Source organism: Histoplasma capsulatum, genomic scaffold (genome assembly GCF_000149585.1).
Source record: "Histoplasma capsulatum NAm1 scaffold_1 genomic scaffold, whole genome shotgun sequence".
Classification (NCBI taxonomy): domain Eukaryota; kingdom Fungi; phylum Ascomycota; class Eurotiomycetes; order Onygenales; family Ajellomycetaceae; genus Histoplasma; species Histoplasma mississippiense.
The window spans coordinates 1,368,716-1,394,895 of record NW_001813982.1 but is presented as its reverse complement, the minus strand read 5'-3'; the positions used below and the strand labels follow the sequence as shown (position 1 = coordinate 1,394,895).

Genomic DNA, 26,180 nt, shown 5'->3' with positions numbered 1-26,180 from the left:
ATTTACACATGGGATGGACTTATTATTATTAGAGTTTAGCAAGAAATTAGCATAGTGGGAGATACTTGATTCTCACAGCCCATAGCAGGGATATTGTCCAAGTCACAGATTACAACGCGTGATGGCACAAAAAATGATTCGTCAAGCATATGTGAAATTTAAATTCAACTCCCATGAATACTCCTTCGTATCACCAATCCTACGTCTGCTTGGCTAGGCCGCCAGCATGCCATATTCAATATCATGCCTTAAAATATTGGCATAGTAATAAACTTCAGAATTCTTTGCTCCTCCTTTCTAGGGGGACAAACCAAAAGCATCCTCAATAGCCAAGCAGCTGATATATCATATTATATGGAACATTATAAACATACATCCGTACGCAGCAAAGCTTCAGGCGTTTGTGCACCCTCATGGCCTGCAACAGTCCACACAGCTGGCGGTCACCAAGAGAAAACGGAGCGCGCTCAGTTTCAGTTAGCGACATGATATTCCGACAATATGGAGCCATGAAACCTACAGTTCAGGAACACCCATCCACGTGCATGTGATACTCCAATTCAATTCATCGGGGTCAGGATGAGTATCTGACCACCATATTCACCGGGGTACCGAGGCGTAAACAACATCCAGTTCAATGGTGACGCCGGCACCAGCGAGATGACACCCACCACGTCCGCTATCACCAAGCGCCCGAGCAGAGGGCCGGGGAATCGAACGACTTTTGTTCAGCAGTTCGTAACAGCAGATCCCCCAACTTGTCTACGTCACCAACCACGTTACATTTTTGTGAGCAACGATATAATAAAGAGGGAACTGTTAGGCCAATGGGGCAAAAGAGCTCAATCACCAGCAGTGCCATGCTGGCAGTAGAACGGACGAACCAATCCAAACGCCCAACAGGAACTAACCGCAATGTATGTCATCGGATACGTTCGGTGCACCAAGGCCCACGCAGGGGTATCATAGCATCTTTCCGGTATCCCCTCGTGGGTAGGTTTTTGCAAAATTAGCGTGGTTTCAATTAGTGTATGGAATTCTGCACCGGCGCCCTGGGCATAACCAATAGAATCCCATATAATTTTATATGAATGATAATTGGTCATTCAGATCTACTGATGAACAATCCCATGTAGATCTCAACAACGCGTTGAGAATCCAACGCGTTTGTACCCCCTATCCGCGAATATAAAGAACCCCTACTCAGGAATATATGGAACACCCCCCCCACCCCCCCCTCGCGAATATGGAACCCCCTCAACCTGCGAACGTGGAATCCACTGAGAAACCTACTAAATCCAATGGTAATTTTGTTATATTAATCAATTCAAATGACCTAGCTAACTAATTTATTCTCTAGTTCATACAAAAATGTCAAGAAAACGAAAACGGCCTATTGAAGAGGTTATTGCAGAACTTCCACCTCTAGAATCAGTGAAATTCCATCCAATACTGCCTGCCTCACGAGATCCAATTCTTAATATTCCAGCGAATATCAATATTAGCAGTCCTTATGCCTTATTTACTCTATTCTTCTCTGAGGAAAGCCTTCAAAATATCAGTGATTCTACTAATCTCTATGCAAAACTAAAGAAAGATGCTAGAGATACTGATGATGAAGCTCCAGAGCTTTCAGAAATAGAGGAGAATGAGGAAGCTCAAGATATAGAGATTTCTGAAATTTCTATATTCTCAAAGCCTTCTATCCAACAATATTCATGGAAAAATACCAATCCAGTGGAGATAAAGGTCTTTATAGGCATTCTTCTCTATATGGAGGTTCATAAATCCCATTGAACTGATCTATACTGGCGGAATGATCTGAAACAGGGCTCTATTCATTCTGTTCAATCCTATATGACCCATACGCGTTTTAAACAACTTAAACGATATATCCATATATCTAACTCCCGTGAAGCCCGCCGCCCGGGGGCCAAAAATAAGGATGATTGGTGGTATAAGGTAGAGCCGTTGGCTACTGAGTTCCATATGGCATGCCGAAAATACTACACCCCTGGCTCCAAGATTTCTATTGATGAGATCATGGTTAAATGCTTTGGACGGAGTCAACATACATACAAGATGCCTAATAAACCAATTCCTCGGGGATATAAGATATTTGGCCTAGCAGAACATGGCTATTTATGGACTTTTTTCTGATCTAGCCGCCGGCAGGGTATAATGCCTATGTTTCAATTCCCTACATTAACAAAAACCGGATCTATGGTGGTGAATCTGGTGAACCGGCTTCCTACGGTATCCACGCTGAATACGCCGAATGCCACGCCGAATGCCACCCCTAATACCGACCCTAATATCACCCCTAATATCACCCCTAATATCACCCCTAATATCACCCCTAATATCAACCCGAATACCACGCCGAATATCAACCCCCCGAATGCCACGCCGAATGCCACCCCTAATCAAATCTCTATCGCACAGCCGGTCACATCCTATTCAATTTATATGGATAACTACTTTACATCAGTTCCTCTATTCAAAGAACTATGTCAACAGGGGTATGGAGCATGTGGAACCACTCGTCCAAACCAGGTTCCAGCAGTACTAGGCGAGCTTTGAGAGCATTCAAATTCCATACCCTGGAATACCCTGCATGCCATTGAAAAAGAGAATGTTCTCTGTCTTGCCTGGCAAGATAATAATATGGTATTGGCACTAACTACGATTCATTCATTGGACGCAGTTATTGAACGTACTCGTAAATGCCCAGGGGAACTCTCAACCAATGCCAATATTGTTAGGAAAGTCTTTGAAGGTCAACCACAAAAGAAGCTGAAAATCCCATTGATTATAGATGATTATAATCATAATATGAATGGGGTAGACCTAGCAAATCAATACTGGGCAGCATATACTAGCCATAGAGTCACCTATCGAACCTGGCTTCCTATTCTCTACTGGCTTATCGATTCCGCGGCTGTCAATGCATACCGGCTTCAATATATATATATGAAGCAGCAAGGGATTCCGGCAAAGGATCTTCCTTCTCATATAAGCTTTCATGAGAAGCTTTATCAACAGCTCTTTGAATTTGCACCTAAGATTCATGATAATCTTCCTATCGAACGATCAAATCCTGATCTAAATCATCAACGAATTCCTCTTTCAAAACAGCGTGTTTGTGCCTGGTGTCAGTATAAACGAAAGATTGGCCAGCAGGAAGGTAAACAGGCAGGGAGATCAAATTCTGGTTGTTCAGGATGTCAAAATACCCCCTTATGTTTGAAAACTCGATGTTGGGCGGAATTTCATAATATATCCTAATATAGATATATTGGCGCGGATCCTTAATTAGGGTTTATATATTACACTAATACCAACAAATACTCAAAAATACACTGATTATTCAATGGGATCTCGTATAATATACACTAATGAAACCACGCTAATTTTGCAAAAACCTACCCACGAGGGGATAACATCCATGGCTAAAAGTTAAATCACACGTGACGTGTGTGGCTGCTCAGGTAACAGATGCAACCACCATGCTTGAGTGAGCTCAAAACAAACTCAATCGAGCCAAACAGCTGGTCCTGCACGGAAGCTGGTCTCGCATAAACCACCGCTCCGTGTGTGTGGAGGCAGTTGCTAAAACCTCTGAAATTCAACGAGTAAGCCTAGCAAAATTTAGCAATGGCAGCCAATTTCAATTCCGATAGCCTGAAGGAGCTCCGGTACCGCTTCGAAGATGCCGCAATTAAATGCTCCGAGAGATGTCTATACCAATCTGCAAAATGGTATGCTAGAGCTTCCTACGTTAAAAGTGACCGTAGCTGTTCACATCGATTAATTTACCACATTACCTAGGGCTGCGGAAATGCTAGACTCTCTAGTTTCGTTCGATGATATCGACGATGGCGCAGATACAGATCCAGACTCTCCAATGGAGATAACTTCTCTCTCACCGCCTAACCCATTTCTACAAACACAAGACCCCGAAGAAGCTGCTTTGGAAGCTCGCGAAAGTAACAAATATATCCTTGCCAAATCGTACTTTGACACACGGGAGTATGACCGATGCTCCGCTGTTTTTTTGCCTCCTTCTACTTCCGCCATCCCACTCGCCCCCATCTCTTCAAACAAAAAGTCCAATGCCCCAGTTACCCCCAAAAAAACGAAAGGAAAATCTACTTCCTTTGGAGGGTCGACAAGCAATGCTACATCTCAGAGCCCCTTGCCGCGATTGAGCCAAAAGTCCCTATTTTTAGCTCTTTATGCTAAATATCTAGCGGGAGAGAAACGGAAAGCTGAGGAAACAGAAATGGTCTTGGGCCCAGCAGATGGAGGCATGACCGTAAACAGAGAACTTTCCGGCCTGGCACAGAGGCTGGAATGGTGGTTTTCTGATCGGAAGGCAAGGGGCCTGGAGGGACAAGGACAGGGATGGCTTGAATATTTATATGGGGTTATTTTGCTTAAGGGGAAAAACGAGGAAGAAGCCAAAACTTGGCTGATTAGGAGTGTTCACTTATACCCTTTTCATTGGGGAGCTTGGCAAGAATTAAATGATCTCCTTGCCAATACCGAAGATGCAAGTACATCCTAATCTCTTTGCACTCCATAACGACCCAAGTTAACAATGGTTTTGCTTTAGTTGAAACGCATCGCTGACCAGCTCCCTCAAAATATAATGACTCTTATATTCCACCTGTATTGTAGCCAAGAACTTTATCAAGCTACGGAAGATACGCACCACATGTTAACGGAACTGGAGAACATATTCACAAACAGTGCATTCCTTAAAACACAACGCGCTCTGCTGTTTTATCATTCTAAAGGTACCACTGCCCTGGCATCCCACCCTCATTACCCTTTTTTAACTTAACCCGTTCGGGTAGATTTCGAGGAAGCATCTCACCTTTTCTCTCAACTCCTAATTACCAATCCCTACCGTCTGGATAGCCTCGATCATTACTCCAACATCCTTTATGTCATGGGTGCGCGACCTCAACTTGCTTTCGTTGCCCAAATAGCAACGGCTACGGATAAATTTCGTCCAGAAACTTGCTGTGTAGTAGGAAACTATTACTCTCTCAAATCCGAACACGAAAAAGCAGTCATGTATTTTCGGCGTGCTTTAACGCTAGACCGTAACTTCCTATCCGCTTGGACCCTAATGGGCCACGAATATATCGAAATGAAAAACACACATGCTGCTATCGAATCCTACAGGCGCGCGGTCGATGTTAATCGAAAGGACTATCGCGCTTGGTACGGCCTCGGACAAGCTTACGAGGTTCTCGATATGGCATTCTACGCCTTATTCTACTACCATCGCGCCGCTGCGCTGCGCCCGTACGACCCGAAAATGTGGCAAGCCGTAGGCTCATGCTACGCGAAAATGGGCCGTCTAGAGCAGAGTATCCGGGCCCTTAGACGTGCTCTGGTTGCAGGATCATATCATGAAACGGGCGGTGCTGGAGGTGTTGCCTCGTTTAATAGCGCAGGCTCAGCCAGCTTACGGCATCTATCCCATGGGGGTAATGCATCAAGTGCAAGACGCATCCTTGATCCGGATACGTTACATCAAATTGCAACTCTGTACGAACGTCTTGGTGACGAAGAGGAGGCAGCAGCGTACATGGAGCTTACGCTCCAGCAAGAAACGGGACAGGTGGATCCTGAGGACGAAGCTGATGATGACAACGACGACGATGCGGATGGGGACAGTGGAAATAGAGCTGGTTCACGTCGCGTTTCTTCATTCACCCAACGCTCTGCCGATGAACCGGATGACGAGCCGGCTGGTACGGGCGTTACTTCTACCACGAGTAAAGCGCGTTTGTGGTTAGCGCGCTACGCGCTGAAATATGGCGACTTGGACCGGGCTGATTTGTTGGCCGGTGAGCTCTGTCAAGATGGGATTGAGATTGAAGAAGCGAAGGCCTTGATGAGGGATGTCAGGGCAAGAAGGGAGGGTGGTAGCATTTAGCAAATTTGGCAATCCACCTCCCTCCCATATGTTGCTCGTTCCCTAATGATATATGATTAATGGTATGACGGCTTTTATGTCTCGTTGCATTATTTATTACTCATGCTTTATTCCCTTAAAACGTCCGGAATGGTGGTTTATTTTTGTAGATGTCATGGTATGTCTATTTGTGAGGTTGTGAAACTCCAAACGAGTCGCAGATATTCCATGCAAGGTTCTTCCCCTGCGTATTTTGTACTGACAGTTGTGCACTACCATATCTTGGCCCAGCCAATTAGATGAGCAAACGATCAAAATAAATGTCGAGTTGTATTGCTCATTATCAAAATCCCCTTACATATTACATATCGCTCATGAACGCGTGAACAATATACACAGCATAAACGCATCTGGCATTACCGGCCCCCGGTATCAACATAGGACGATATCAACGGCGAATATCAAGCTCCAGGAGGAAGGGAGTAGGATAAGCGTATTGTGCCAAAATAATGCCCAAGTACCTGGCACTATACCAATGATAATACCTCTTTCCAATCCCAACTTAACTGAACATCTACGCCCATAGTTGGTGGCGATGGAGAGTCGTTAGCATTAGTTCTTCCAGCTCTACTGCTTTCCTCACAGTCCACATCCGTACTTTTGAAGTCGAATTTCCTTCTCTTCCGCTTCCGTGAAACACCATATCCCCATTCCAAAGACCCAGCAAATAACTGCTTCCCATAGCTCTCCCAACGTTCTCTAATATTTTCGGGATGACCTGCTTGATTTCTTTCAAATAGACCGTGCTGTAACATCGCTTCGCAGCGGAGGAAAATCAATTTCCCCCTTTTCGATGATAAGCGGCCGGTTCGCTGATTGGCAGCAAGTGCGTTACCAATTCGAGCAATGTCACATGCTGCTTGTGATGCCTTGGTGGTATTGGATTCAACGAGGACAATGCCACTACATTTGGGAAATTTTTGTGCCGTGTCTGGATTGCAGTGATGGAAGTGTGATTTGCCTGCGAAGTTAGGATCCAGCAACTTTTCCAGGAACTCCGTGATCGAGGTTGACAAGAGTTTGGGATCCAAGGGGATGGAATCCACTTTATCGCGAGACACTCCGGTTCCTAGTAGGATGGGAGTTTCGGAGAGAAATGACAATGTATCAAGCGGCCCGACGGATAGGCTACTACCCGCCAAACCAAGCTCCAGTTGCGCGAAACACTGTTGCTCTTGGTAAGGATTTTGGCCTGCGCCTTTTTGCTGGTTCGGTTGAGGGGAACAGTATAACCTATCCTCGTCGAGCTTCCTGAGAGTCGTTGAGCATTCTATTTTGTTGCCAAGCCTTGCTGTAGCGACTGCGTCCTCACAGCCACCGACACTGGCATAAGTTGGAATCGGATTGGGTTGGGATAAGTTGCTAATGTTTGCTAGGTGACGATCCCCTAGGCTATCTTGTGAGCGAGACAAGTGAGTGTTTGCTGTGGTTTGGGTATGATCTGAGTGTATTGCGATACACGGTGAGAGCGATCTCGCTATTTTGGGTTGTTTCCTGCTCATTTTTCTGGAGTCTTTTGGGGAAACGTCAATCTCCCTTCGCTTGCCCATTGAAGCTACCACCTTCTGCTTATTGGCAACCAAATGCCTCCCTAAGGGTGTATCGGAGGGCACATTTCCTAAGTTAGTTGGCTGGCTAATAGAAGTCACAGAAATAGGCGAATGTTCCGACGTATCAATGATATAACCCCGCTCTCCATCTACCGCGTCTAGTCTCTCTGCCCACCAGGCGGCGTTCTGCGATAATTCATCCCTAGGGACAGAGTTGGCTGCTTCAGCCAGCACTTGCAGCTCTTCTAGTGTTGTAGCATCTTCAACATCCCGGTCCATATGGATTTTGAGAACACGGGGAAAGCGCAATGTGAAATAGTTCGCTCCTGCCGGCTTCTCAAAGCCACTGCCAACCATTTCAACCACGAAGGGGGTTTTGAACAGAACTTGTACTTTGGGGAGTTGTATCTGATCTGTTTTTATGATAAAAGGGACATCATCATCCACATCACAGCTGCAGAAGCGGCCATATTGATTGAGTGTTCGTAGAAGTTGAATGTTCACATTATGTCGATTGAGGACGTCCACGACACGAAATATAGGCCGCGCATCGTAGGGACATTTTGAACCGGTATCACGGCATCCCACGAAGAATGACGTCCACTTAACACCCTTGATACTCTGGAGTTTTGCAGCTTCACGAGCGTCATATCTCGCTCCTATCAGCGCGAAATCTGCGGTATCCCCAATCCCTGCAATATAGTCCTTTTTCAATTTAATCCAATGCCCAAAGTTGGAGTGCTCTTGCTGTTCGATCATGAAGTAAGGTTCATCGCTGGCTTTCAGAACGAGTCCTTCCCAACGTTGTGATATGGCCGTAGCAAAGGCTGTGGTTAACGTCTCCTGACTCTCTGGCAACGAGAAATTGATATACTCCTGTTCCGCAATCCCAGCACGCCCGTCAATAGGGTGGGAAATTTCCTTCAGTAAGGCCCTGCGTTCTCTATATGACTTTGGTAAACAAGCTTGATCGTCAATCAATAATACATCAAATAGCATTATATATAAATGCTCATAAGAATGTGGCCTAGTTCTAGATTAGCTATCGCACGAGATGCAGTTCTTATCAATATGTTATACGTACGGTGAGTCATTTTCAGTTCCAATGAAGGAGCCCGACCTAATGACATGCTTCCGGAGTTTATGAAATGGCAATATCTTTGATTCCACGTCACTCCAGACAAGAAGTTCTCCTTCTAAAATGCAATTCCTTGATATTTTACAGCCAACTTTTCCAATTCTTAGGCACTCTTTCACGGTAGAATGAATGCCAACTCTGTCCGTAGTTGAGTTTTTGCCACTTTTCGAAAAGATCTGTATACAGCCCGAGCCTTTGGAAAGGTCAACATGTATCTGGCAGTATTCTCCATCATATTTCCGCTCGACGCTCATGGTGCGTTTTCCCGCCATTTTACAACAATGCTTGATGCCCCTGGCTTTATAAAACGTTGGCCTTCCAACTTTTACTCCAACGTCAAGAGATATACGAGAAAAAGCAAAGGAAGCCAGAAGCCTAGCATAGTCAGGATCTGGACGCCATGGAAATCGCTTCATAGGATCACGGCTCAATAACGCCACAGCTGCCCCCAGAGAATCCTGCAGTAGCAGCAGCTCGGGAAGAAGGAAATGGAAATTTTGAAGGATCAAACGAGCCGGTAAGGTTAAAGGACTGAGATCTTTCAAAATAATCCTTACAAGCCATTTCGCCTCACGGCTTGTCAGGTGTCGTAAAATTGGTCCAAGAACTTCATCCACGCCGGCAGCGGTTCGCCGTCGCCTCACATCCGGGCCAGAGAACCGACATCTCGACGCAATATGATTTACGGCAGCATCAATGTCTTCAACGGTTATGCCGGAGTCTTCGGGGGTGTCATTTTCCTCCTGCCTCATCATCCTTTCCACACCCTGGCCCGGATCACCGTTCCCGCAGATTTGTACGAATCCAGGGCCTGCCTCCTTGAAATCCCAAGTAGAAGACACCTGCCAATGATCTTTACAAGCGACGGCTCCTTTAATCCAAATACTCTCTCCGGTCGCCTCTCCGGTAATAGACATGACAACAGAGCAAGGCGGTCCGTCTCTCCACCGAGGATTTGTTTTCCGTGCTGGCTAAACCAGTTGGCAATGGTTGCGACGTCTGGGTTTCTATGCCTCGACGCCGTTGAAGCCCTCAGAGTGAGATTATTTTCGAGGCTCGTAAATAGGTCGCACACATAAGAAAATTTAAAGCCCATGACAAAAAGAAAATGGCAGCAAAGCCTTAATGCAGTCGCAACAAATATTACCTGAAGAAGCGCATCACGCACAAAGTGTGAATGAAAATAAATAAGCGAGGCGTTATGCTCAGCAGCGCATTAGATGGAAACAAAGACAATAATACGAGATAAAATGTACGTGACCCCAGTGTAATTATAGTATTATGGTGACCATTAAGTCTGGATATTGTTGATGTTTCAATTTTTGAATAACGTCAAAAGCGATGTTACCTTCCTCAAGCAACACGAAAATCCGCCAAATCACATGACTGTGTGTTGCGAAAGGTTAGCTAGGCAGGGTTCAACCAATTTATTCGTTTCCGTGAGCAGCAAAGCCCAAGTATGCGCCATAATGGAACAGCTATTAGTTACATATACCAGGTTGGAGAGGCAGTTGTATATAGGTTAGTCAGGAAAGCGCTTCATTCAAACGCCTACCAGTACTCCGTGGTGACCCCGTATTTCTAACCGCCAGTGGTAGTTTGGTAAAATACATGGATGAAAAACCCTTAGCAACAAAAAGAAGCATTTTACAGGATCCCTTGCTTCTGGAGACTGTTTTGTACATTGTTAGCACATTTCCAAGTACAAAAATAAGAGCGCAGGGGATACGTACTCGAGATAAATTCGCTCTGGCATCACATTTCCTTCAGCATCCTCCATTTGCACCACGTTTTCTCGAGACTCCTTCTCCTTCTTCCGATCCTGTTCAAGCTTCTCCCAGAGTCTCAGCGCTTCCTCTATTTTCGTGATCTCTCGGAACAAACTGGTTTGCTGTGTGATTCCAAGGCACCTTAGTCCGTAGATATGTCTAGCCTCTGAAAAGTGTTTGTCAAACGCGCGTCGTCCCATATAGACAAAGTTACCACAAATTTCACATGGCAACTCCACCCCTAAGCCGTGCAGCTTGTATAGCCAGTAGGGGATTGGTTTTCCATCCCAAGCCAGCGGTAACTTAAGGGGATTGTATATCCTCTCCTCATTATCACTGTCGGAATCAGAATCGCCGTGACGGATCCCAGGTGGCTCTGCACTCTCTGCAAACAGCGCATCGAGCTCCATTTGCCGCTCTCTCTCCGTCATTCCCTGCTTCCGCTCCACATTAATGCGCGTGGCATTCCTCTCTTCCTTAAGGGTTGTGGCCAGCGATCGAACACGGTGTTCTCTTTCCGCGATTGCACGCTCCTTCAAGCGACGAACTGTAGCGTCGCCGCTTGTTCGGGGTGCTGAGCCATTGATGGCAGTTCCAGAAGCCTTACGGGCCTCCGCAGCGCGGATGTGTTTCTTCCCAGTGAGGTGATTTTTGTATACGTTTTCGTTTTTAAATTCCCTCTCGCAATCTGTACACCAAATTCCTTCACCTGTTCCTTCAGTCTTCGGGACAAACGAGGTTTCCGTTGTGGATTCGTCTTCCCAGCCAGGAACTTTGCTTTCTTGCCATAGCTTTTCAAACTCTTCATCGTAACCATTAAAAAGCTTTTCAAGAGGTTCCAGAGGTTTAACTCGCTTTATAAAGCTCTCTAAGTACGCAGCAAGATCACCGACATATTGGAAATATTTATCAGTGAGCTTGTTGCTTCGCTTGATGGGTAGCTGAGGTTGTGTGAACGCGTCGAACAGGTCAAGGTACTGTAGGTATGTGAGCCGTTTCACGCCTGGTAGATTGAGGTAGTCCTCATGGAGTTTCGTGAGATCGAAAAACTGGCCATACGATTCTTCTCCGGTAAACATATTTTCCACTTCCATTCCAAACCCTTCACTCTCCCCCGGATGCCTTCTCTTGTATGCTCGCTCGAGATTTTCAACATGCTCGTTAGGGTATCGTCGGTGGAAATCTTTGATGTCGTCTAGACGTTTGTAGAATTCATCAAAAGGCTCACCGGTTGAGATGGCCTGGACCTCCTTTGCTCGCAGTCCTTCCGCATCTTTGTAAATATCCAGGAGTCTTTCCGATTGTTGCTGGATTCGATTAAGGAAACCTGCAATCTGGTGGTCTCGGCTTAACCGCTCTCGGATCTGCAGGGAATTGGTTATTAAAGCTGCGTGATGTGAGAAACAAAAGGTAGAGGAGAGTGGGCTTACATTACGGGGCTCGTCCGCTACTCGATCACTGATCCCCTGCTCAAGTCTCTCTAGATCTTCATGGATAAATCGCTGATCTTCTATTATCATGGCTGCGACGGTTCTATGGCGTTTTACTTTTCGACATCGGCTCTGGAAATTTGTTCCTTTACAGGGTGAATTAATTGCGAGCATTTGGTAACTTGGCAAAGGCTGCGCGCCGTCACATGATCTAACAAACAAAGCAAACTCTGCAGAACTTTGTTCAGCACAATCTCGAAGCTTCAATTCGTTCTTCAAAGCAACATCAAAGGGAAACCCTATATTATTCTAATTTACTGATCTAGCTTGAATCCTTGAATACTCATTATGGCGGACGGAATCGATAGAACGGCGGAGGGTACGTATTGTCCCCTATTTTCTTCGCAGCTCTTCTCTAACGAACACCTGTGACAGAGAGGATGGAGTTTACAACATCAAAGGAGGTGACTGTCGCGCCAACCTTTGAGGATATGCACTTGAAGGAAAACCTGTTACGTGGAATTTATGCGTACGGATACGAATCGCCTTCAGCTGTGCAGTCTCGCGCAATCGTCCAAATCTGCAAGGGCCGCGATACCATCGCGCAGGCCCAGTCAGGCACTGGTAAAACTGCGACATTCTCAATCAGTATTCTACAAGTCATCGATACAGTTCTGAGGGAAACTCAAGGTCAGTTTTCTCCTTCCTCACGAATTTTCCAGTTTTTAACAAGTTTGTATATAGCCCTTGTCTTATCACCAACACGAGAGCTTGCCACCCAAATCCAATCCGTGGTTATGGCCTTGGGGGACTACATGAATGTCCAATGCCATGCGTGTATCGGCGGCACTAACGTTGGTGAGGATATCCGGAAGCTGGACCATGGCCAGCATGTCGTTTCGGGCACCCCCGGCCGTGTTGCCGATATGATCCGCCGTCGCCACCTCCGAACCCGTCATATCAAGATGCTGGTACTTGACGAAGCTGACGAACTGCTAAACCGCGGGTTCCGCGAACAAATCTATGATGTTTACCGTTATCTTCCTCCTGCCACTCAGGTTGTGGTCGTTTCTGCAACTCTCCCCTATGATGTTCTCGACATGACCACAAAGTTCATGACTGACCCAGTTCGCATTCTTGTCAAGCGTGACGAGCTGACCCTGGAAGGGCTCAAGCAATACTTCATTGCAGTGGAGAAAGAAGAATGGAAATTCGACACCCTTTGCGACCTCTACGATACACTCACAATCACCCAGGCCGTGATATTCTGCAACACGCGACGCAAGGTAGACTGGCTTACGGATAAGATGCGCGAAGCCAACTTTACCGTCTCCAGTATGCATGGCGAAATGCCGCAAAAGGAGCGTGATAGCATTATGCAGGACTTCCGTCAAGGAAACTCTCGCGTTCTTATCTCCACTGACGTCTGGGCTCGAGGTATCGATGTGCAGCAGGTATCTCTAGTCATCAACTACGATCTTCCCAGCAATCGTGAGAACTACATCCACAGAATCGGACGAAGTGGCCGCTTTGGACGGAAGGGTGTTGCTATCAACTTCGTCACGAGTGAGGATGTCAGAATCCTCAGAGATATCGAGTTATACTACTCTACCCAGATCGATGAGATGCCAATGAACGGTACGTTATTTTACCTCCGTTACCGGCCGATGTCGCGTTTGTCCCTGTGGCTAACACAATCCAATAGTTGCCGACCTTCTCACGTAACTACGCTATCGTGGAGCACAAATGTAGAGCATACCTTTCCTCTTTTGTTGATGAATGCATTTTCGAAAATCCAAATTGGCATTTGATTCCGTTCGCCGCCAGTGAGGTCCGAGGTGGGTAGACTCGCGGCTCATTCTTACCGCATTGAATGTCCTAAGATGCGAGTAGATAAGGCCAGTGGAACTTGTGGAGGAAACGGGGTATATTTTAAATTGGTATGTTCGGACATTTTCCATGAATTCACAAACGGACTCCTTCGCTCTATTGATATTCCCTAATGCAGCTTGCTCTGTGAAATCGAAACTGACATCTCACTCCGCTCCATAACCTCTTTGCCAGGAATCCTTTTCTTTTTTAGTGAAATTAACTCACTAACGTCCTCCATTGGTGTTGTCAATGACATGCTACTACCCAGATCCTAATCCATCTGACCCTCGATTTCTTTCTTCTTCCTAAATCCAATATCCAAATTGAGATATCTTAAGAGTCCCAATTTTGAACCGTCGAGTATGACACAGTTATTACCCTGGGTCCATTCGCTATAATGAAAACTAGGCAATGAAACCTTCGCCGATTCTGCCAATCCATTGAATCTCTTAATTCCAATGATCTCTGTTATCTTATAGAACTGGATGTGATACGGGTAGTGCTGTGACTGTCAATTAAGTAGGTAGTAAAAAAACAAGGGTTCACACGTTTGGTGATTTAAAAATGAAAAGAGTAAACAAAGGGTGTTCAGGCTCCTTAACCATTTTCCTTTCTCTCTATTCGAGAACGTGTAGACTGTACAAGTTAATTGAAGGAGCTGCTCCCCCTAAACCCTGTAGAGACATCACGGCTTTATTCGCCAGTTGACTCTTCCTGCGAGCATACGATCTCTCCTACATAGGGGATAATTCTCGTTTCTACCTAACTATCTAACTATCATTTCCTCAAACAAGCAGCCAGGCATTCGGACTCCTTTAGTTCTGCTAGTTCTTTTTTTTTTTTTTTTTTTTTTTTGCGAAACTCTAGATATGTCCCGTCCACACACACACACACACACACACACACATATATATATATATTGTAACCATAAGACGGTTATCACTCTAAATGTGAAACCCTCCGACTGGCAGGGTCGTTAATTGGCCCATTTTAGCGTTTTCTAATCAATTGTTGCCAGTAACGGGGGATGCAATGTTAAAATGAAAAAAGGAAATGGATACAAAACATGCAGCCCAAATGCAAACAATAGCTATGTATACAGTACGGGGGTATCAGTTGATAGTGACTGAATTATTCCAACAGACCAAACAGCCATTGAGAAGGCAAACAAACAAATATTTATGTAACTCGGATTCTATATATAAGTATATGAATCCGACAATGAGAACACATCAACGTAATGTATTACCCTCCATCCTCCGTAGAAATACCTGGACATTGAGGTATCATATTTACATATCATTCCACCTTAAAAAGGCCTATATTATCCTATATCACAGTTTGTTGCTGCTTCCTACAGGTTTCAACCACGTTCCAATATAGTCATAGCCGTGATTAAGACAAATCATAACTCCCTTTCCTCCAACCCCCAGCCAAGCTCGAAGTTCCAAGCTCCAGTTCAAACCTGGCTCTTAAGTTCAAAAAACGAAATAAAAAGCACAGAAATAAACCCGCCACTGGAATACAAAGGATGGGAGAGGGGTCGAACAGCAACGGAGCTGGCGAGTTCGAAACAGCAACAAAATGTTATGAAGGCGAGGGGATGGTCAAGAGGCGTGGGATGAATTAGACCTTACATACATACATTCATAGCAAAGCGGAGGGGAAAGGGAAAATCAAATCAAAAAATAAAGACAGATGGAGAGGTAGTGGAGAGCCGGGGGGTAAAGGTTAAGGTCTGGAGATGGGGAAATGGAATAAATAAAACTGCAAATAAGAAAGCCCACATCCCACCCCTTTTCCCCTTTCGCGTCTTAAACCCTGCACCAATGATGCTAAAAGAAAAATCAAAATTAAAAAGATAAAAGCAATAGGAAAAAGAAATCTCAATAAATTCTACCCAGTAAGAGAGCCAACTTCAAAAGCAGCGTCCATGAATGCCAAATCCGTGATAAGGAATAATAAAGCGAAATAGTTATGTTGAAATTTGGGGTCGTGGAAATGAGTATGACTATCGGGTTTAAAAGTCGCAACCGCAACCAAAAAAGAGAATAAGTGGGGTTGTTGGAAGTAATTAAGAGCGGTTCGGAGGGAAAAGGAAAGGGGAAAGATAAAGGAAATAGGAATATATATAGATATATAATCTCCAATCGGATGCCGTGTATTTGTCTCTGGAGAGATGTGAGTGGCGGGATAGGTCTCCTTCTCCCCATTCTCTCTGTATGACGCTCCGTGCATGTGCGCGCTTGAGGCAGTGTTTGATCATGAGGTAATATACTTGGCTTCATTGATACTTGGATTTGTTGATTGCACCAAAATAAACAAATGCAATTCATACAAAAATAAAGTGGGGACGGCCGAGAGACGGGCTGTTTTCTGATGTCATGGAAGGGGATGGTGTAGTCATGTATGTGGTTCCAATTAGGATTTGATGCAAGGGAGTGAGAGCCACTATTTATCTATCTCGAATATTCAGGAGCGCGTTCGCACAGGTATAGCACGATTTGACTAGCTTAGAAGTTCGGGGATCGATTGAATGTAGACCGTAGCGCGCTTGTCCGTGCCGAACCGTTCGATGATACCATCCGTACTTTCCCAGAAACGGGTGTGCGGGTTGGTGGATCTCTTGTCCATCTGGCAGTGAAACAGCGTATTAGTTAAATTTGTAACCAGTGCATGTCAATGGGGTTTTTTCCGACAAAAACTCACATTCGAACTTTTCGGTCATCCCCTGCAGAAGCGAACATTCCGGGATCCTTTGGATTCCACGATACAGCATTGACGCAACCTGCACCGTGACCCTGAAGTGTTGCAACGAGCGTCGAATTCTCCTTGTGCCAGATGTGGATTTTGGAATCTATCGAGTTGTCCTTTCTCAGTAACGTAGAAAACCGGTGTATGAGGCGGACTTTTATCGGCTTACCTTCACTACCACTCACGACGAAATTCTCCGCAGCGCCACCAAAACTATTTCTGATAATATAATTATAGTTCCCTTGCTTCTGCCCCAAATACTGTCGGGCAACTTCCTTTGTTTCGATGTCTAACAACTGCATTTCGCATTCCGAGGTGTTTAGCAACATATATCTCGAATCCAGGCTTATATTAATGCATGTGAGGTCTAGCTTTATGGACATATTATATTCCTCGGCTCGAGTCTCGAAATTGTAGACGTAGATCCTTTTCTCCGTGGATATGGCGATGAGTCGACGGCCGTCGGGAGATATGGCGCAGTCTCGTACTCTGTATTGGCCGGTCCACTTGTAGAGGGATTCGCCTGCCACGCTCCAATGGCAGAGTTGGGATTGGCAATCAAGGGAACCGGTGACGAAGGAGTCACCATTTGGTGCCCATGCGGCAGAAGTTACTGGCTCATGATGGTGATCGATGGTAAGGATACAATGCCCAGTCTAGATGTGATCGGTTAGTACCGAAAACCAAGTTTGAAAGTAGAGAGTTAAACATACTTCCACATCCCACAGCCGAGCTTTATAATCCTGAGAGCAGCTGATGAGCTTGGAATCATCAGGACTCCATGTTGCATATGCAACTGGGCCGCCATGGTCCGTTAGTCTGTGGATGACGCTGAAAGTTGCAACATCGTATATGATCACGATGTTCTCACGGCCAGTCGTTGCAAGTTTGGTGCCATCATGGGAAAATTCGAGATACCAGACCTCATCCGTATGTTCACTCAGTTCGAAGGATGTTCGCAAAGGGAATTGGGCTCGGTCGCACTGGTGATCTGAATAAAGTGAAGGGGGTTCAGCGGTGTTGTGGTATAGACATTGGTTGATCTGAGTCTGTTTAACTTGGTCCAGCAGAGCTGCTAATCTGTGATCGGGAATCATAACAGCAGGCGATATAGATCCTAGATTAAAGAAAATTAGGATCATTATCACGGTGAAATGGGGTACTTTTCTCTTTCTCTTTTCTTTTCCATTTTTTTATTGTTATTCCATGGTAGCTTACTTGATAGCTCGCCTAGCAGCCTCTGCCGTGATTGCAGTACTGTACCATCCCAACCCGCTTGCGCTCGTAAATTTTCTGCGGGGCACATCAAAAGACTAGCAAGCGTTAGCAAGAAGATATGGCATAACTTGTTTGTTTCGAAGTATCACACACCTGGAGAGTGCATGTAGCTGAGCGATATCGTGGTTTAACGGCGTCAACTCCTGCCGGAGAACCATCAATGCCGTTCCAAGATCTCGTTGCTCTAGCAATTCGAGGAATTTTTGTTGCCTTAAACAGAAGAGCATCTCATTTCTATCTGCCCCCTCAGCTAAAACAAGAGGGCCATGCTCAGAAAGCAGATCGGTGTCGGCCTTACGGAGAATAGCCTTCCCTCCGCCTCTACATTCCCCTCCACTGGCCCCATTTCCTCCTCCATCTGGATGATACGAGCCAAGCAAAATATCCTCCGCATCTGCCCACCGTCCATCAAGTACTGATGACCTAAATGAAGCTGCAGCGACGCTTTCCAGCTCAAACCCAGACTCCCGGCTCAGAGTACACGCAGCCTCGTTGTATCCCAGATCATGTAAGCTTTGAATCAGGATCCTCGTCACCTCCTCCCGATCATGGCCAAAATATGTAGGTGACAGAGATGCGGGTGACTTGCCCGAACCATTTGCTTGGGATTGGCCATTAGAACTGGAATGAGGAGATCTGCCGTTAACTGAGGTGGAAACAAGGGCTTTCAAGGAAGCGGTTGAGCCATTTGATTTGGGAGAAAACCCGTTTGCGTTTGAAGTTGAAGCTCCATCGTCGGGACGCATGTTGCTATCAGCCAGGCGCCTGCGCTTGGGGGAAGGAGGAATGTCGTCCCTGTTGCGACCCCTACTTTGCTCTTCAGCCAAATGTCTGCGTCTACCAATATTTCCAGACCTCGACCCGGGCCTCTCAGGTTGATCAGGAGGAGTTCGTTCCCGACGACGGCGGCGGTTAGTCGGGCGGGATCCAAGCTGAACAGTCTCACTACGATCGATATGTAAACCTAAGCCTGGAAGCCTCGAGGGTAATTCGTTGCTTTGAAGGGATTGAGGAATATTCTCGTGAGTGATCTGGGCACTAGATGGGGTCGAGGAATGGTGTGTGACTGAGCCTGTAGGAGTCGGGATGCTCGTTGAAGGTACGGATTCGATGCTTGTAGAGAGGTTGGAGGGGCCGGAAGCGGCTGAGGCGGGAGTATGTGAAGGAGATTCGTCTGCCAGATCGATGTTTGCTACTTAGCCCTCTCAGCCTGGCTCTATACAGAACCAGCTGAATAGGCCTCTCTGGTCAAAGGAAGCGTAAAGCGCTGTGCAGCCAGATTCGAAGCTCTGGAGCTGGCTAAACGCCGCGAGCTTTTCTGAACTTTGAATTCGTGATGATGCTAGATTCGCAGTGCCTGATAAGCTGGTATGCTTGATTGGCTTGCCTTGGGAGGGTTGGGCATGAGCTTCTTACGTCTGCAAAAATGCAGTTGATGTTGATAACTGATCGGAGGAACCAGGATGAGGTAATAATAGTTTGGGCGAACCAGAAATTTGGGGAGGTACCCTGGGGCAGCAACAACACCTGAATTGCAACCTTGAGAACGTTATGGTAAGGGTGAGATATGGTCGATGGCTAGGAGGTTGACAAAACTGGGGCCAACTAGAATATTGCTTTGCTGTCGTCGTCGTCTTCGTGGGGTGTGGAAAGCGAGGAACCAAGACTGCAGTGACCGTCAGCGGTTGCTAACTGGTTTGGTCAGTATCAAACTGGAATTCTATCAATCGTTAATTTGACGAAACAACCTGGACAGAAGCGACTCATAAGAACCAGAGATGGATTTTCTGCTGGAGAATAGTCACAGTTACAGACTGGAGAATCAAGATCCAGAAACGCAGCAGATGAAGCTGGAACAATTATTAATAGTTGAGTGTGAGTTATTTGCACATGATGAAGCTGTATTATAACTGTACGGAGGCACTTACACTTGTGTACGGAGTATTGGCTAACTCAATGACTGTTTCATCGAAGTGCTTGTACTGTACTGTACCATACGCAGCACTCGGATGATCCTTATCAGAGATACAGATACTGTACACAATAAAAATACAGGAGGTATCCCGGTGACGTAATATTACATTCCTTCCCTGTGAGCTCGCTATCAGTCTGCTCAAAGCAAATATCTCATATTATATACGGCTCTTGTCACGCAAAGCGAAGAGATATTCGTTGCAGTTCAAGCTCTAGCTGGTTGTTTCTTTTCGGACTCTTCTATTCCGTGTTGGCTCATAGATTAATCGCCTCTGCACCCCACCAATTTAAGATGATGTCTGGCCGACTCAAGATTAAGCTTCTCCAAAGATTGCTCCTAATTTTCATACCCCAGCATACCGAGGGCTTGTTACTCGTTTCGTTCGAGTCTAGACAACTTCGAAAAATACAGACAAATTGGCTGGTGGCAAGTAGTAAGTCCTCGTAAATAGTATTGATGATAAACTGTCAAGCACCTGATATTTGCACACAGCCCACTCTCACGATCCTGTCACCAGGGTCTGGCGAGATATTTTCTGATCACCACTCTCCAACCCAGCGCCAAAAGAAATAATGCAGAGCTAATGTACTCTCTGCCCCTCTCCCTTGACCTGAGTCGGTCCGTCCCCTAACAGCCAAAGACTTGTTCACGCGGGACTGGAATTAGGGAAGTGTGATACGGCGTGGCGCTTCCGAGAACAGGCCTAGCGTGAGGTTGATAGGTGGTTATAAAACTACTTGTCCCGCGTTTCAGGGCAATAATAATTAACAATGCTTTGCTTCAGGACAGGATAATGAATGAACGAATTGCCCTTTGTCATTCGTTTGTTAGCCGGAGACCTGCAGAAAGAGAAGAAATGAAATTTCCTATCTACAAGTCTAACAGAACTTCAGGGCGAAAAGAAGGGCTGTGTCCTGGCTAATTTAGCGTACCTTGACCTAATCATGTGGGCAGGGCATTAAATTTGGCTTGGGAACAAAGTCCTGATACGTCTTGGAAATGGTGATAAAACCCGTTTCATTTCATGTTGGCCAATTCCCAAAGGATTTGGGGTTATTAAGCTTATGGGGCATGGTGCCTAAGCCTTGGTTGATAAATTAGGAGTTCAATCCCTATGAGGTGTGGAAGTTATCAGAGCCCTAGTATTGTTTAGATTTCTACAGAGTAGTGTGTGCAAGGACATATTCCACACCCTCTACGCTTTATATTCAACCTCTTTTTCTCCTCTGCTGGAACCTCATCGCGGAAAACCCATTGTTGACAGGTGGCTGATCGACTGCCAGATCTATCTCCTGTCTCATCACTAAAAAGATATAATTCTTCATATGGCAGATTCACCTTCCACAGTAAACTGCCTTTCAGCATTAACCATCAACAGAATGGGTGAGAGCTGGGACTCTGAAAAAGGGAAATCTCCCATGAGGAACTAACAAGACATACTCGTGGCCGACAGGCCAGTTCTCACAATAAGCGTATTATAGGAGCTCCTTACTTGAGAATAAGTCTGCTCAATGTTCTTATCTGGCTGCCGCTGCCCGCCATGGAAGGGTCCGTCTTCGAGACGTGAATGTATTATTGACGTCTTGTAGCTTCAATAAACGTTTGGTGCTGTTCCTGCCTCTGCATATTTGACGACAAAAATCTCATCAGCTCATTAAATATCAAAAATGCCAAGTAACTACTGCGCATATCTAAGCACTCGTCTTGAGTTTGCTGTAGCTTCATCTGAATAAAGCCCATCCAACCCATCTAGTTCACTCTGAGAGAAGAGCCAGCCTGTCGTCTAGAGAGTGCCAATGATCAATGGACTTTTCATCAAGAAATGTTCAATAAATCTCATGGAATGTGAAGCTCTTTCGCACAGTGAAACGGATTCAAAATGTCAGAGCATGCCATTGTTTCTGAGAGATGCAGTAAATCCATCAGCATGCCTTTCCAACACCTACATCTCCTCACAAAATTGAAGGGCCTCAAGGAAACTACGGATCCTCGGTGAGTATCAGACTCTCCAATGGCATTCAGACCTACCTGCCTTCCAGTCCTTCGATTTCAATCAAAATTGGATGGTCTCAGTCAATGCTCCAGGTCACATACAAGGTTTGTGCAGAGGCTGGTTTTCAGAGGGAAGAAATCAACAGTTCTGGATAAAAGCTGGCTCAGAATCTGGAGAGTTGGGTTTGAATCAACTGAGAGAATTATTGTAAAGTACGCAGCTGGTGTGCGGGTTGCTCTAGTCGCAAGGCCCCTTGCTACAGTATCAAAAACAGCCATGATGCCGCTGAGCTTTCAGGTTGTTATACGGAGTAAACCACCCGCCCCATATTGCAGGTACAACAGGACTAGAAATGGGTATGCAGTTGCAGGTTCCCGTCAACATGTCAAGGTGGTGCGGGATAACAACAACAATCCCAGTCTTGGGAGTTCTTAATCGTCTCATAATAGCTCGCCTATCCTCTCCAAAGGAGAATTCAAGAGAAGTCTGTATCTATGGGGGTGTGCTCAATGAGTTTGAAACCCTTGACGAACAGAAATACTTGGGTTTCAGACTAATCTCAAACCATTTATTTCTTGTGAAGTTGTGAAGAAGCGTTAAAATCAATATTTGGATAATATTCAAGACTTCTGCGAATTCATGGATATTTCGTTCATTTAGACAGTTGTTTGGCTTTGATTTTGGGATGGTGGACTGAGGAAATATTTGACGATGCGGTTGGAGTTGTCGGTCGACTGAACCTAAACTGACTTTTGTACCCCAATCAACAACTAGGCCACATAATTCAATAACCACAAAACGGGATTTAAGTCCCTGGTTCACACATGCTGGGCCTAGGTCGACCATCGTTATTGAAGTCACGGCCATCCCTCATAGATCTCATTGCTCCCAAAAACCAAACATACAGCCGTCCCTCCACGACTATTGCTGCGTCGCTGGAAGATCCACCTGCGCTACAACGCAACGTCCTTCCAAGCTCCAACCAACTACACCACAACTACAACCACACCGCCTCAACCCCTCCAACGAAACCCCAGCTCCCCTCCCCTCTCCCAACCCCGATATTCCGCAATCCCCACCTCCCACGATGCCGCCAAAGAGCTCGAAGAATCCTCGGCCTGGCGCCGATGAGGGGAAACATGGCTCTATTTACTCTGTCTCCCGGTGCTGTCGTGGTTGCGGAGAATATGATCGGGTGCGCCATGTTCGAGCTGGTAAGTATCCACTATATATTTATATATATATATTATATCCTTTCTCCAAAAAATCCCACCACCTGAAGTCATATTTGCTGATCTCAATACACATTTGCTAGTGTCGAGTGGGCTATGACCAACTCGTTGGAGAAGTCATTCGAATCGATGCAGATAAGGCAACAATTCAAGTTTACGAGGAAACAGGTGAATATGATACAGGACAACCCCTCCAAACGACACACCTCGGACTCAAAACTGACTCGCATCCTCTTGCCTTCCAGCTGGAGTAACTGTCGGCGATCCGGTCGTGAGAACAGGGAAACCATTATCTGTAGAACTTGGGCCAGGATTGATGGAAACCATCTATGACGGTATTCAACGACCCCTCAAAGCCATTTCAGACGCTTCCCAAAGTATCTACATCCCCCGCGGCATCTCTATCCCAGCCCTCGACCGAGAAAAGAAATGGGATTTCAAACCAGCAAACTTTAAAGTTGGAGACCATATCACCGGTGGCGACATATGGGGTAGCGTGTGGGAGAACAGCTTGCTGAACGACCATAAGATCCTGCTTCCCCCTCGCGCGAGAGGGACCATCACACGCATCGCTGGTCCGGGCAGCTATACCGTTGATGAAAAGCTCCTGGAGGTTGAGTTTGATGGGTAAGAAACAGGAGTTCGGTATGTCCCACGAATGGCCGGTCCGTGTTCCTCGTCCGGTCAGCGAGAAGCTGGCTTCTGATACTCCCTTCATTGTTGGCCAGCGCGTCCTTGATGCTCTCTTCCCCAGTGTTCAAGGTGGAACAGTGTGTATCCCCGGTGCGTTTGGTTGCGGGAAGACTGTTATCAGCCAGAGTGTCTCCAAATTCTCGAACAGTGACATCATAGTGTACGTTGGGTGCGGTGAACGTGGAAATGAGATGGCTGAAGTTCTGATGGATTTCCCAGAGGTAGGATGCTTTCCACTGACTTATTTTCAGGATTGGGACTAACTGGTGCCACAGCTTTCAATCAACATTGACGGCCGCAAGGAACCAATTATGAAACGTACATGCCTCATTGCCAACACTTCCAACATGCCTGTCGCTGCCCGTGAGGCCTCCATCTACACAGGTATCACGGTCGCGGAATACTTCCGTGATCAGGGTAAAAACGTCGCCATGATGGCAGACTCCAGTTCTCGCTGGGCTGAGGCCCTCCGTGAAATTTCAGGACGTTTGGGAGAGATGCCCGCTGACCAAGGTTTCCCTGCCTACCTTGGGGCCAAGCTTGCCTCTTTCTACGAACGTGCCGGACTGAGCATCGCGCTTGGAAGCCCCGAGCGGAAAGGAAGTGTCAGTATCGTTGGCGCCGTTAGCCCCCCTGGTGGCGATTTCTCCGACCCCGTCACGTCCAGCACGCTTGGCATCGTCCAAGTCTTCTGGGGTCTTGACAAGAAGCTTGCGCAGCGAAAGCATTTCCCATCCATCAACACCTCCGTTTCCTACAGCAAATACACCAACGTGCTCGATAAATACTACGCCAAGGACCACCCGGAATTCCCCCGGCTCCGGGATAGAATCAAGGAGCTACTCACCAACTCCGAAGACCTAGACCAGGTCGTGCAGCTCGTTGGTAAATCAGCCCTCGGCGACCCGGACAAGATTACACTGGACATCGCGGCGCTGCTCAAGGACGACTTCTTACAGCAAAACGGCTACAGCGATTACGACCAGTTTTGCCCTTTGTGGAAAACAGAATACATGATGAAAGCGTTCATGGGTTATCATGACGAAAGTCAGAAGGCCATCGCGCAAGGCCAGAGTTGGGCCAAGGTCCGCGAGGCGACAGCAGACATCCAGAATGCGTTGCGGGGGATGAAGTTTGAGGTGCCCGATGATGAACGGGCTGTAACCCAAAAGGTATGGATGGCTCCTACCCCATTTCATTTCCCCCCTCACTCGAATATCGTATTTGATATCTAACTTTTCATGGGATTGCAGTACGAAAAAATCCTTCAGGATATGTCTGAGAAGTTCGCATCGGTATCTGACTTGTAGAGGAATTTGGTTGCATGATTATAACGGTTTACATATACATCTTCCCATTCCTCTAATTCTATCCATCCTTTTTATATAAGCCCTATTATCTTTTTGCAAGACCCGCATACGTGTCCCTCCTTTATTTTATTTTGTTTTTTGGGTTCTAGCTGGTGGGAATGGTTCTAAACGGGTTGCCCATGGCTTCTACAATACTAAAGGCGGTTGTGATTTTGCGTAGTGTCTAGTTTTTTGTGTCCCTTCAATGATTGTTTGTGCTGGATGGTCTAATAGATGGCAAGTATTTGTCCATGAGATCCGGCTTCCTACATCTGTTTTTGATTTTTTATAATTTAATTTCCCCAAGAGAATTTGTTCCATAATACGAGGAATGAATAGGGCTTTTCGATCTGGCCTGGCCTGGCCTGTGTGGTTTTATATAGCTGTTTGTATGATACTATTCCGATGAGTTTGATGGAAGGACAGACAGAGAGAGAGAGAGTATTTCGTTCGACTTCCTCTCCATGGGGGTATCCTTTCTTTTCATGTTCAAAATAACGGTCATTCAATAATTGCCTATGCCACCAACAGGGTACATACACACAACTTGATTATAGCAGAATCTGAAGTATGTATCAGGAGAGTACTCTCGTCTAGACAAATATGTTATATATCTGCCTATTTCGTTGAGGATCTTTCGCACTAGCAGTTTCCAGAGCGCATGCTTTGTACCGAGGAACTTTCCGTGAATTCATGGATGCACTCTTCGATTTGCTCCGATACTCCAATAGACAGTGAATTTTGCTTTCCTTGTAACTTTTCTTCAGCTCCTAGCGCCCAGGTTCGCTCGGTCAGAGAACGTTTCGCAAAATATACTAGTACTGGCATGGTACGACAATAGTTTGAGCGGAATGAGTGGACTGTCAGAAACCAAAATGACGCGGCAAACAGTCACCGCCTCTCGTGCTGCTGAAAAAAATGAAGATGCCTGAGAGCATCTTGAAGAGCAAAATCATGGTCGTGTGAAAGATAACTGCCTGCTTAGTCATCATATAAAATGACCAGCCTATTATTATCATCATGCGAGTTCATCATTCATTCTCCGTCGTGATGCCCAAACCACACCGCACCCAAAAGCATTCCTTCTCACGATAACTATCTTTGGCCTTATTTTATATCTTCTATAACAGTGAGCTATCTTGAATGTTACTT

At 46.0% G+C, this 26,180-nt stretch overlaps 8 protein-coding genes across 8 annotated transcripts; 4 read left to right on the top strand and 4 right to left on the bottom strand.

The window, feature by feature from the left end:
• Positions 1–600: 600 nt before the first annotated feature.
• HCAG_00411 (predicted protein) lies at positions 601–926 on the bottom strand (the record flags this gene model as incomplete). The annotated part of the gene is made up of 2 exons (XM_001543315.1): positions 601–762; positions 912–926. The coding sequence occupies 2 exons, from the start codon at positions 924–926 to the stop codon at positions 601–603; spliced, it is 177 nt and encodes a 58-aa protein (XP_001543365.1).
• A 320-nt stretch (positions 927–1,246) lies between these two features.
• HCAG_00410 (conserved hypothetical protein) lies at positions 1,247–4,570 on the top strand (the record flags this gene model as incomplete). Its single annotated transcript, XM_001543314.1, has 7 exons — positions 1,247–1,304; positions 1,361–1,779; positions 1,945–2,046; positions 2,176–2,522; positions 2,766–3,187; positions 3,656–3,761; positions 3,832–4,570. The coding sequence occupies 7 exons, from the start codon at positions 1,247–1,249 to the stop codon at positions 4,568–4,570; spliced, it is 2,193 nt and encodes a 730-aa protein (XP_001543364.1).
• A 570-nt stretch (positions 4,571–5,140) lies between these two features.
• On the top strand, positions 5,141–5,956 carry HCAG_00409 (conserved hypothetical protein; the record flags this gene model as incomplete). Its single annotated transcript, XM_001543313.1, has 1 exon — positions 5,141–5,956. One exon carries the CDS (start codon positions 5,141–5,143, stop codon positions 5,954–5,956), a length of 816 nt encoding a protein of 271 aa, XP_001543363.1.
• A 411-nt stretch (positions 5,957–6,367) lies between these two features.
• On the bottom strand, positions 6,368–9,600 carry HCAG_00408 (predicted protein; the record flags this gene model as incomplete). The annotated part of the gene is made up of 3 exons (XM_001543312.1): positions 6,368–6,501; positions 6,594–8,488; positions 8,630–9,600. The coding sequence occupies 3 exons, from the start codon at positions 9,598–9,600 to the stop codon at positions 6,368–6,370; spliced, it is 3,000 nt and encodes a 999-aa protein (XP_001543362.1).
• A 730-nt stretch (positions 9,601–10,330) lies between these two features.
• HCAG_00407 (conserved hypothetical protein) lies at positions 10,331–11,972 on the bottom strand (the record flags this gene model as incomplete). The annotated part of the gene is made up of 3 exons (XM_001543311.1): positions 10,331–10,355; positions 10,417–11,816; positions 11,883–11,972. The coding sequence occupies 3 exons, from the start codon at positions 11,970–11,972 to the stop codon at positions 10,331–10,333; spliced, it is 1,515 nt and encodes a 504-aa protein (XP_001543361.1).
• A 258-nt stretch (positions 11,973–12,230) lies between these two features.
• On the top strand, positions 12,231–13,693 carry HCAG_00406 (eukaryotic initiation factor 4A-12; the record flags this gene model as incomplete). The annotated part of the gene is made up of 3 exons (XM_001543310.1): positions 12,231–12,261; positions 12,318–12,572; positions 12,627–13,693. The coding sequence occupies 3 exons, from the start codon at positions 12,231–12,233 to the stop codon at positions 13,691–13,693; spliced, it is 1,353 nt and encodes a 450-aa protein (XP_001543360.1).
• A 2,574-nt stretch (positions 13,694–16,267) lies between these two features.
• On the bottom strand, positions 16,268–18,532 carry HCAG_00405 (conserved hypothetical protein; the record flags this gene model as incomplete). The annotated part of the gene is made up of 5 exons (XM_001543309.1): positions 16,268–16,388; positions 16,464–17,164; positions 17,222–17,625; positions 17,727–17,821; positions 17,880–18,532. The coding sequence occupies 5 exons, from the start codon at positions 18,530–18,532 to the stop codon at positions 16,268–16,270; spliced, it is 1,974 nt and encodes a 657-aa protein (XP_001543359.1).
• A 4,046-nt stretch (positions 18,533–22,578) lies between these two features.
• On the top strand, positions 22,579–24,914 carry HCAG_00404 (vacuolar ATP synthase catalytic subunit A; the record flags this gene model as incomplete). Its single annotated transcript, XM_001543308.1, has 5 exons — positions 22,579–22,968; positions 23,070–23,154; positions 23,298–23,613; positions 23,741–23,900; positions 23,955–24,914. The coding sequence occupies 5 exons, from the start codon at positions 22,579–22,581 to the stop codon at positions 24,912–24,914; spliced, it is 1,911 nt and encodes a 636-aa protein (XP_001543358.1).
• Between the last annotated feature and the right edge of the window lie 1,266 nt (positions 24,915–26,180).